This window comes from Choristoneura fumiferana, chromosome 30, assembly GCF_025370935.1.
Source record: "Choristoneura fumiferana chromosome 30, NRCan_CFum_1, whole genome shotgun sequence".
NCBI lineage: Eukaryota > Metazoa > Arthropoda > Insecta > Lepidoptera > Tortricidae > Choristoneura > Choristoneura fumiferana.
Genome location: NC_133501.1, coordinates 2,395,941 through 2,406,624, shown reverse-complemented (window position 1 = coordinate 2,406,624; position 10,684 = coordinate 2,395,941). Strand labels below are relative to the sequence as shown.

The following is a 10,684-nucleotide window of genomic DNA, read 5'->3' as shown; positions in this document are numbered from 1 at the left end:
CCGGTCCCGAGACTCTGAAGTTCCAGTCTCGGTGATTTTCGAGACTTCGAGACTTATTATATTCAGTCCAGCAAGACCGGACTTGTGATTGTTTACAGTCAATTATTCGGAGACAAGTAAGTCTTTTCAAAAGACAATGCGTTATTCAGGATGGTGGGTTCAAAAACAATTTCCGTTTTCAGTAGACTTTTTTTTTAGGTACCTAGTCTTATTTTATGCCCGGGTATCTGCCTACATTTTGAAAACTTCGGAATCAAGACATTATAATATAAACTTTAACTTATGATATTAGAATTTTACAGGCCACACAGACAATTTACGTATTATAATATGCCTCTACGATAAGCAAAATCAAATGAACTTTCATAAGTACCTCATAAAATCCACTATACGTTAAATACTTTAATTAGCTAGGTGAACTGTGGTTATATATACTGTGATGATTATGTTGTTCACTACATGATAGTACTTAACGACGATGCATGGAAGAAATTGTATTTCGTAATCTACATTTTATGTACCCCAAGCGGATTCATTGCATTGCAGTCGCTAACTAAACCATAAAAACGGATAGAAGAAGATTATGCGATCTTTGAGATCATAAAGAGAAATGTCATGGTTTTGGACACATGCTAAATTTTCTTAGTAAGTTTTTGAAAATGTTTACTAAAGTTTTTCAGAAACATATTCATATTTATTATATTCACATTGAATTATTATTTAAACATATTCATATTGATTAGTTAATTTTATATGTTTTTTTATTTTTATTTATATGTAAAAATTCATTGTTTAAATAAATAAATCTATTGATGTTTATGTATCGAAAAGTGTTATTATGACTTCAGATTCGGACCACCCGAAAGGATTTGTCGTTAAGTCTCGATAGTCTCGAAATTTCGAGACTCCCGGGACTGAAGATAAAGTCTCGTCTCAGTCCCGAGACTCAAAATTATTCCCGAGACTGGACGCCCTACACACAACACGGCGACGAGACTAGCGTCCCGCCGCACATTTGTTGTTTTTTTTTTAATATTTATTCATGTCATGTTTGAGAAAAGCACTATACAAGCTTCGGCCGGAACGCGGGGTTGCCGACTTCGCATCCCTATCTATATCTATTTAGACGACCAGATGGCCTAGTGGTTAGAGAACCTGTTTAATATGTATTTAAGTATGTATCTATCTATATAATTTTATTTATTCGTTGCTTAGTACCCATAACACAAGCTTTGCTAAGCTTACTTGGTGTGAATTGTCCCATGATATTTATTTTATTTATTTATTTATCTGCTTAGCCTTCCCCCTACCCCTTCCCGTGTGTATGTACTATTACAGTATCTGCATTTGTTTTTGCACAACATATCCATTTCCAAAACAACCATTTTACTATAGGGCACAGACGCTAAAGATCACAGCTCATTAGAGCCACCCGAGCCACCCGGCACCCGACCAGCACCGCCTCGACTTTTGGCGTCCACTCGTCGACAGGTGGTTCACGGGTGGACGCCGCGTTGACAACCAGTGGACCTCGCGTGGTCCACGAATTTCCTAGTAGTTACTATGGCGGCGAGCTGCGGGCTGTCACCGAGTGGTCCACTCGCCGCCCGCGCGTGGCAACCTCGCGAGTGAGGCGATCCGGTGACGCAAGGAGTTGATGTAGTGAGCGCATGCCCATACAAATCCATATGAAGAATACTAACCGCTCGAGGCGAGATGGCCCTGGTCGGGTGCCGGGTGGGGAGTTGTGCAAGCACCTTTGTGTATGCGATGTAATAAGACTGAAGATCTTATTCACTTGTGGAATGTGATCAGAATAAGGACATCAGAGTCAGGTAATGAGGGCTATCGTTTTTTGTCTCACCAGATTGCGCACTGTTGCGTGAGGTTTTTAAGTATGGCTTTCAAAGTCATCAAATCATATTTAATACCCCATAAAACCGTACCATAAAAATATCGAGCATGCCACAGTGTTGCATAGTCCCCGTTTTGTTCGAAAAAAGGGAGGACAAAGGTTCCGAAAGACAAACTGTCTCATAACACAGACATTCATTACCCCGCAACGCCATATTTGCCATAATTAATTTTCAGATATGCAAATATTCACAAAATTATTCTAATTATAATAAACCCGCGTAGCTCACCCAAAAACTACGAGATTTGAAATTTCGGAGACCTCACGCTACACTAGCGCCTCTAGTGGCGAATTCATACGCGATAGCCTTCAATGGATGGTATGGGCTTGTTTAATGGAGGTGTAAATGTAATTCTCAGTCGACCGCTTTCAGAAGCAGCGACGCGAATTTACAGATTCATTGGATGGGCCTTTGCATCCAGAGACGTGGTTTCAATGCAAGGGAGAGTGTAATATCTGTCTGTAGTGTTGTGTATATATCTGAGGCTCCCCATGAGGCTGACATAGTCACATTTGGTGTGCTAAAGCCTCGTTAAAATATCAGAGGAAAAAAAAGTCTATTAGGCTCCATTTCCACCAGAGATGTGCCAGGATGTGTTGCGAGAAATGTGTTTTTCATGAACCAATAGAAATGCTTCATTTACCTCGCCTCGCTCCACTCAGCTGTTTCCACGAGAGTCTAGGCTAGAGCTGAGGTATGTAAATGAAGGAGATAGGTAAATGAAGAGTTTCTATTATATTATATTTCTACACATTCTGCGCAACACATCCTCGCACATCTATGGTGGAAACGCAACCTTAGGGTTGTGGGCATGCCCATCGTGCCCACAACGGTGGACCCGCCCTTGAGATACCCTCACCCTCTTAACTTTGTCCTCAGACTCTTCGCCTGTGAAAGAGGCGCCGCCGCACAGGGTCGCCCTGCTGGATCTCTCCGATGACGTGCTGCTGCTCATCATGATGAATCTGTCCCCGAGGGACCTGAAGGCGCTGGGATTGTGAGTGCAACAAACTGTGGCTTTCTTGTCTAACTTGCCGACGTTCAGTATTTAAGTTAGAAACACACTGACGCCGGAGCTAACGTAAAAGAGGGCATCAGTGTTGCCAATTTAGCGACTTTGTCGCTAGAACTAACGACTTTTGCTTAAGTCTTAGCGACCAAAAAAAAGTTTTGACGACAAAAATGGTTTAACGACGTATCTGGCGACTTTTGGAATACAAATTTAAACAGTTCTAGGACCAATATTGGATACATTTATGTCAACTCGACGACGACGAGAATTATACAGTGCCAAGAGATCAAAGCGACAAACGCGCTTGCGCACCAAATCCAAACTTTATTTAATTAAAGCTCTATTTGTTTATGCTCTAGCTTTTGCTATAAAAAAGAAACAATTTCAGTGAATTCGGAAATCTTCAAATTTTAGTTGTTTTTTTTCGTATCCCAACCTTTCAGACCACCAGTGGCCTCTTGTGTCTCTCTCAGACAAAGTTCTGAGTCCGCTCGCTCCTAATGGAATTATTTTTAGCGAACCAAGACCGTTTCCCGATTTTTCAACTTCAATATGACATCTTACAGCACTGGTCATAGTAAAGCTTTAAGCCTGATCATAATGTCAGCATTTTACAGCTGTTACATGGCTAAAATGCCATACAACAGCCATAAACACGACCGTCTTATAGCTAAAAGATAGGGGTTACGACTTATTTGTTTCATAAGATTATCAGTTCTGACAGTGTCGATGCACAAAATGTTAAAAGTAGATTGGGGAACCCTATTAAATAACCCAATAGCAGCTCACTGGGTGCTATACAGATACCCGATAAATAACTGATTAAATAACCCTAAAATAGTGGTAATGGCATCCATATTGCCTCGGCTTACGACTTTGAAGTCATAAGCCAGACCTTTTAATTGTGTATGTCATATTAACAACTTAGAGATAAAATTCGATTAATTATTAAATTAAATATAATAAATCAAACATATTTAAAGGGGGCATTAAAAACTTCTTAATAAACCTAGTAACGTTCGTCGAAAAAAATATTTTCGCATGCGTATCTGATTTTTTATACCGAATTCCATTTCACTTTACTAGATGACGAATCAGTTATAATTACTTAAAACGGTAAAAAAGTTTTTAATAGCGGCAATCATTACACGAAAATAGGTTTTTATGCTATTAATTATGATTAAAACGGCTTCACTATTGCATTTCATCAACTCATTAGTCGTACAAACGTCAGCGTTATGACTACTCTACAACCAATTGCTCTTACAACAGTCGTTTAATATATCTCTTATGACAGCTGTGTAACTGAATGTGCTTGCTTATGACGATTGACTGACCACTCTACGACTATTAAGCCATAAAAACTGCGCCAAAATCGGGTCATTTAAACGTGTGTAAGCCTTAAATTCATACCATTTAGTTTTATGAAAAACGTTTGTACAACACTTATATGAGTTATTTTTGCTAGTTGGGTAATTTTTGCCTCGGCTACTTGTTGATAAAATTTACCGTTTTTGAAAAAAAAAACAAGTCAAATTTTGAACTTTGACTCCTATTAACTTTTTGCACACATGGATTCAATGGGAACTTTTGACACTTTATTCCTAATGGTGTACCCAAGGTCTCCACCAAAATTCGGCTTTGTCGGAATTTATGGAAATTGAAATGTCTATATTAAGCGGAGTAGAGGTTGCTCACATAATCTCGTATGTCAAGGTGTTTCGGCAGAAACAGCCTTGGCAGACTTATATATTCCGGAAATGAGGGTTCATGCCTACCGACTGGAATTGGTTTCATGCTGGTATCAGATGGGTTTATTTAGGGGTCACGTTGGTCACCTTTGAGAGCGTCTGCCAAGCGCTTCTGGCAAAAAAAAAATACTGACATATTTCGCTTTTCTGTATCTACCAGTAAATTCCTAACTGATGCCATGACTATTATTTCAGTATCAGATGGGTTAAATTATAAATTATATTTTTTGGTACTTCCGGCAAGTTCCGCCGCGGCAGACTATCAAAATCCGGACTCAGCATCAGTTTTATGGGAAACCATTGTGCATTTCATCGCGGTATCAAGTAGGTACGAAATTTTGCCGTGCGCTCTCCGTCTACAATGGGCAATCGAGCGCCGCGATGTAATGCAACTTGCACGATTTTTCTTGCAAGTCTAAACTTGGCTTTAGTCTTAGCTCAGCGCCGCGCCCGCCACTCCCTTGGTCCTTGCGCCCTAAGCTCTAGTAGCCTCTAGTCTTATTAACCTGTGGGTAAATCAGGCCCCGACGACGACGAAAGAACGCCATAGTGATGTTGTTATTTGGTCGCAGCGCATGCGAGCGGCTCGGAGCCCTGGTGCTGGACCGCACTCTGTGGGTGCACACGGACGCGCGCGCGCACCCGCTCACAGACGCGCGCCTGCGCTGGTACCTGGACCACGCGCTGCACCCCGGGACCAGCCAGCTGCTCGTGTCTGGATACGCGTGGGAGGCCGACCTGTAAGTAGCAGCTGGCGGCGTCTCGCAGCCCTGTGCTGGACCTGTAAGTAGCAGCTGGCGGCGTCTCGCAGCCCTGTGCTGGACCTGTAAGTAGCAGCTGGCGGCGTCTCGCAGCCCTGTGCTGGACCTGTAAGTAGCAGCTGGCGGCGTCTCGCAGCCCTGTGCTGGACCTGTAAGTAGCAGCTGGCGGCGTCTCGCAGCCCTGTGCTGGACCTGTAAGTAGCAGCTGCGGCGTCTCGCAGCCCTGTGCTGGACCTGTAAGTAGCAGCTGGCGGCGTCTCGCAGCCCTGTGCTGGACCTGTAAGTAGCAGCTGGCGGCGTCTCGCAGCCCTGTGCTGGACCCGTAAGTAGCAGCTGGCGGCGTCTCGCAGCCCTGTGCTGGACCTGTAAGTAGCAGCTGGCGGCGTCTCGCAGCCCTGTGCTGGACCTGTAAGTAGCAGCTGGCGGCGTCTCGCAGCCCTGTGCTGGACCTGTAAGTAGCAGCTGGTGGCGTCTGTCAGCCCTGTGCTGGACCTGTAAGTAGCAGCTGGCGGCGTCTTGCAGCCCTGTGCTGGACCTGTAAATAGCAGCTGACGGCGTCTCGCAGCCCTGTGCTGGATCTGTAGCAGCTGGCGGCGTCTCGCAGCCCTGTGCTGGATCTGTAGCAGCTGCGACGTCTCGCAGCCTGTGCTTGGACCTGTAAGTAGCAGCTGGCGGCGTCTCGCAGCCCTGTGCTGGACCTGTAAGTAGCAGCTGGCGGCGTCTCGCAGCCCTGTGCTGGACCTGTAAGTAGCAGCTGGCGGCGTCTCGCAGCCCTGTGCTGGACCTGTAAGTAGCAGCTGGCGGCGTCTCGCAGCCCTGTGCTGACCTGTAAGTAGCAGCTGGCGCGTCTCGCAGCCCTGTCTGGACCTGTAAGTAGCAGCTGCGTGGCGTTCTGTCAGCCCTGTGCTGACCTGTAAGTAGCAGCTGGCGGCGTCTTGCAGCCCTGTGCTGGACCTGTAAATAGCAGCTGACGGCGTCTCGCAGCCCTGTGCTGGATCTGTAGCAGCTGGCGGCGTCTCGCAGCCCTGTGCTGGATCTGTAGCAGCTGGCGACGTCTCGCAGCCCTGTGCTGGACCTGTAAGTAGCAGCTGGCGGCGTCTCGCAGCCCTGTGCTGGACCTGTAAGTAGCAGCTGGCGGCGTCTCGCAGCCCTGTGCTGGACCTGTAAGTAGCAGCTGGCGGCGTCTCGCAGCCCTGTGCTGGACCTGTAAGTAGCAGCTGGCGGCGTCTCGCAGCCCTGTTAGGGATTGCTCCAGCGAATTCCCCATACTGAAATTCCCGAGAATTCGCGGGAAATTTCATCGCCCTCAGTACCGGGAAACGAAACTCCGATCCTACGTCACCTATCACCTACCTACACTACCTCAGATCTTGAAATTTACCGAACACTTATTGTCCTCAGATGGCTAAGCAAAGCTCAGAAAGAGCGCGAAGAGAAAGAGAAAGCTGCGAAAGAGAAACAGAATTCAGAACACAACAACAACGGTGCGACCGACGGCGAAGGGGCGAATAATTCTGGTCAAAGTAAGTCAACCGGCCCGCTGACGAGTTAGTTCGTTTCGTGCTATCAGCTCTCAGATCCTCGGCTAAAATAATAGTCAGATAGCTGGGGGGCTACTACGAAATTCGAAAATCGAAGTTTGTATCGTATTGCAGGATGGCATGGCACGAAATTCGAATTTGGCACTTCGTAGGATAAGGTCTCGTTGACATTTTGTAGTATTTGTGGTAGAATAGAATAGAATAGAATAGAATAGAAGACATTTATTCACATTCACAAAGACACACAAATACAACCAAACTAAAAAACAACAACAGCAAACACAAATAAAACAAAAAAAAAAAGATATACAAAAATTAAAATATATCTATATTAATATATATTGGTAGAATAAAATGTAGTTAATTACTATCACCTCCCGGGTATAAATAAGAATTTAAAGATCCTCATTTGTACATATTATTGTCAGTTAAAATTTACTAGTGATGTGTCGAATTGCAAAATTGTTTTAGAATTTGTGGATTATTTATCCGCCGGGTTATCAAGAAGTCAAAAGGCTGGTATACCCTAATTTATTGAATCAGGCGTTACTTTGCGGAGGTCCGTATGAACAGAGCTGGATTAACCATGTCGGGGACGCCAGGCAATGCAAATTCTCGGGGCCCCTTTTCCAAACACGTGAAGGTCACGAGCACCTTCAAGTTCAATCAAATAACTGACAGTATGCGTGGAACGAAAGGATGCATATTTTTAACCCCCCACGCAAAAAGAGTGGTGTTATAAGTTAGACCGCTGTGTCTGTCTGTCTGTGGCACCGTAGCTCTTAAACGGGTGGGCCGATTAGGATGCGGTTTTGTTTTATTTGAAAGCAGGTTTTCTAGCGATGGTTTTAAATATGTTTCATCAAAATCGATTCAGCCGTTTTTGAGATATTGAACTTTGAAGTGACAAAGTCGGGGGATTTCCAACCTTTTGTTGGTCAGGTTAAACAATCGATTTTTTATTTTATAAAACTTTTTAAATTTCTTTAGCGCGCGCGCTCACCCGCGACCTTATGATAGCTATGTTTATGCAAGATATTTGTGTTCATGCAGTTCCTCCACCTCCACACTGTAAGAACACGCAAATCACACAAACCCATCTATCACCACCACCACACTACACTGACGCGTTTCGAACTCAACCAGAGCTCATCTTCAGAGTAACACAACCGTTCACCATGCTACCAGATGTTAGACTGTTAACTGGTAATTGTTACATATTTGCTGTGACTTATTTTTCAAGTGTTTTTGAATAAAAAGACACGTCGAGATCGCTTACCCTCATTCTAATGGTAAAGAAACGAAGTACAGCTCCGCTCCAGTAGACAGCGTATTAGTACATTACTGTAGAGGCCGGCAACCCCACGTTCCGGCCGAGGCTTGTATAGTGCTTTTCTCAAAAATGACATAAAATAAAATTAAAAAAAAACAAGAAATCCAGCTGGCGGGACGCTAGTCTGGTCGCCCTGTTGTGTGCGCGCGGCGGCTGCAGCTGGTGGTGCTGGGTGTGGGCGTTGAATGAAACAAAAGACGGTCGCATTGCCGGCCAGCGGCCTACAAAGTTGTATGAAATATCTTTGCAGGCCGCTAGTGACCGCGCGCACGCAGGCGAGTCACAGCGCCTGCATCGCGCTACTTCTCAGTCTATTATTTGTAACACAACGTTAATATTTCATGTCATGTTTGAGAAATAGTTATTTGTGTCACAAGGGAGCAAAATGGTGTATTTACGGCGAGGGCGTACATTGAATCCAGAATGTAGCGAAGGATTCTATAATAGAATCCTGAGCGTAGCGAGGGATTCTAAAGTAGAATCCTGAGCGCAATGAGGGATTCAAGTGTTAACGCCCAAGATGAAAATAATTTTGCTCCCGAGTCGCTCATACAACTTTTCACACCGAGCATTAAGAAACTTGAAAAAAATAAATTCTAAATATTATTAAAGAATAACCAGCACAGAAAATGACGTGGCTTTCCAATTATCAACTTTAAAAATGGCATTTTCAATAAAACACTTAGAAAAGCCTTGAACAGAAAAGTTGCACTTTGCTCCCTCTCGTGAGGGAGGAAAAGTTACTTTTCTGAAGGAGAGGTGTGAAAAGGTATTTTGACTTTGACTTGGTTTGTATTCGAAATGGTTTTTTTAACTAACGAACATTCGACACATCTCTACTAGCATCACGAATTTGAACGTTTTTTTTTTATTGGCCATTAATTATATTTATTTCTTAAATAGGATCACGTTGTCCGTCTATGCGTGAGTGCGTCAGTCAGTGCGTCTGTTTGTCGGTCACCAACACTTTATCTGGAGCAGGTCTAGGTAGAGTTCAAATTGATATCAAATAAGGGTTTCCCCACATCTATCGAAGAGGAATCGGTTCGAGCCGACCAAAAAACCCTTTATGTCCACGCAATAAGAGCGAAAAAGACATCTTCCCGTCGGTAAACGTTGCTTCGCGTCGGCCGAGCAGATCGACGTACATTTCGCTCTTATTGCGCGGAGATAATAGTAGATTATTGTCGTGGCCTGGAAGTAGGCAATTGCTGGCTGAGTATGAGTATACTAATACGAAGCCAGCAATTGCTATTCCAGCCGAGACTAATATAAAACTTTTCTCACAAATGGTGAATAATTCTGAAAAAGAATAAACTTTTTCTCAAAATATATTATAAAATTTAATTTTATTCCAATATTTTTCTTATGATTTCCTGCCTTTTTCATTAAAAATAAACTGCAGGTGTACTTTTTAATTTTTCGCTGACCATAAACTATGCACTTCACCTTCTGATATGTAAAGAATAATGTCAACTTTTACGGACATTTTTGAGAAAAGAGTTTTTTGATCGGCTAAAGCTGATTTCGTGTCGATAGAGGTTTGGGGAGACCTTAATATGGGGCCATGACACTTGCGACTGAAATGGTCTAATCGCAAGCGATCTGAAATACCTTTTGTTATTGTGTTTTCGGGTCGTTATTCGAGCGTTTATTCGGTTTGATTTTCGTGGGCACATTTATGTTGGTTAAGATCGCGGGATCGCGGTGGATGCGGAAAGCACAAGACCGGTCTGAGTGGAGAGCCTTGGGGGAGGCCTATGTCCAGCAGTGGACGTCTTTCGGCTGACATGATGATGATGATTTATGTTGACACTGTAGAAGATTCCGTTATTTTTGATTTTCGTGGGTACATTTTTGTTGACATGGTAGAAGATTGTTATTTTCCTGATTATCTAGTAGAAGTACAGGACGTCTTAATATAAATTGAGTCAAATTCTACAGCAGCTACAGAAAATGTGACCACGGAAATGAGGCGATTGGAACGCTCTAATAATGACCTCAAGCCGGCTAAGTGCGGGTTTCATAACACTAATTTTTTAAGAACATAAGAGCCGGATGATGATTTTTTTTTTTTTATTCGACTGGATGGCAAACGAGCAAGTGGGTCTCCTGATGGTAAGAGATCACCACCGCCCATAAACATCTGCAACACCAGGGGTATTGCAGATGCGTTGCCAACCTAGAGGCCTAAGATGGGATACCTCTGGTGCCAGTAATTTCACCGGCTGTCTTACTCTCCACGCCGAAACACAACAGTGCAAGCACTGCTGCTTCACGGCAGGATTAGCGAGCAAGATGGTGGTAGCAATCCGGGCGGACCTTGCACAAGGTCCTACCACCTGCAATGATGTTGATGATATGAGCCCC

The 10,684-nt window shown here is 43.8% G+C and overlaps 1 protein-coding gene across 4 annotated transcripts in view; it reads left to right on the top strand.

Moving 5' to 3' along the window:
• The window catches only part of LOC141444817 (uncharacterized), a 62,281-nt gene that overhangs the window by 29,203 nt on the left and 22,394 nt on the right, over positions 1-10,684 (top strand). For 3 of the 4 annotated variants that reach the window (XM_074110478.1, XM_074110477.1, XM_074110476.1), the window contains exons 2-5: positions 2,796-2,913; positions 5,252-5,419; positions 6,842-6,963; positions 9,218-9,301. In XM_074110478.1, coding sequence (XP_073966579.1) covers positions 2,796-2,913; positions 5,252-5,419; positions 6,842-6,963; positions 9,218-9,301 — 492 coding nt within the window. The remainder of the gene's footprint in view (positions 1-2,795; positions 2,914-5,251; positions 5,420-6,841; positions 6,964-9,217; positions 9,302-10,684) is intronic. The other variant, XM_074110479.1, reaches the window with a different exon arrangement.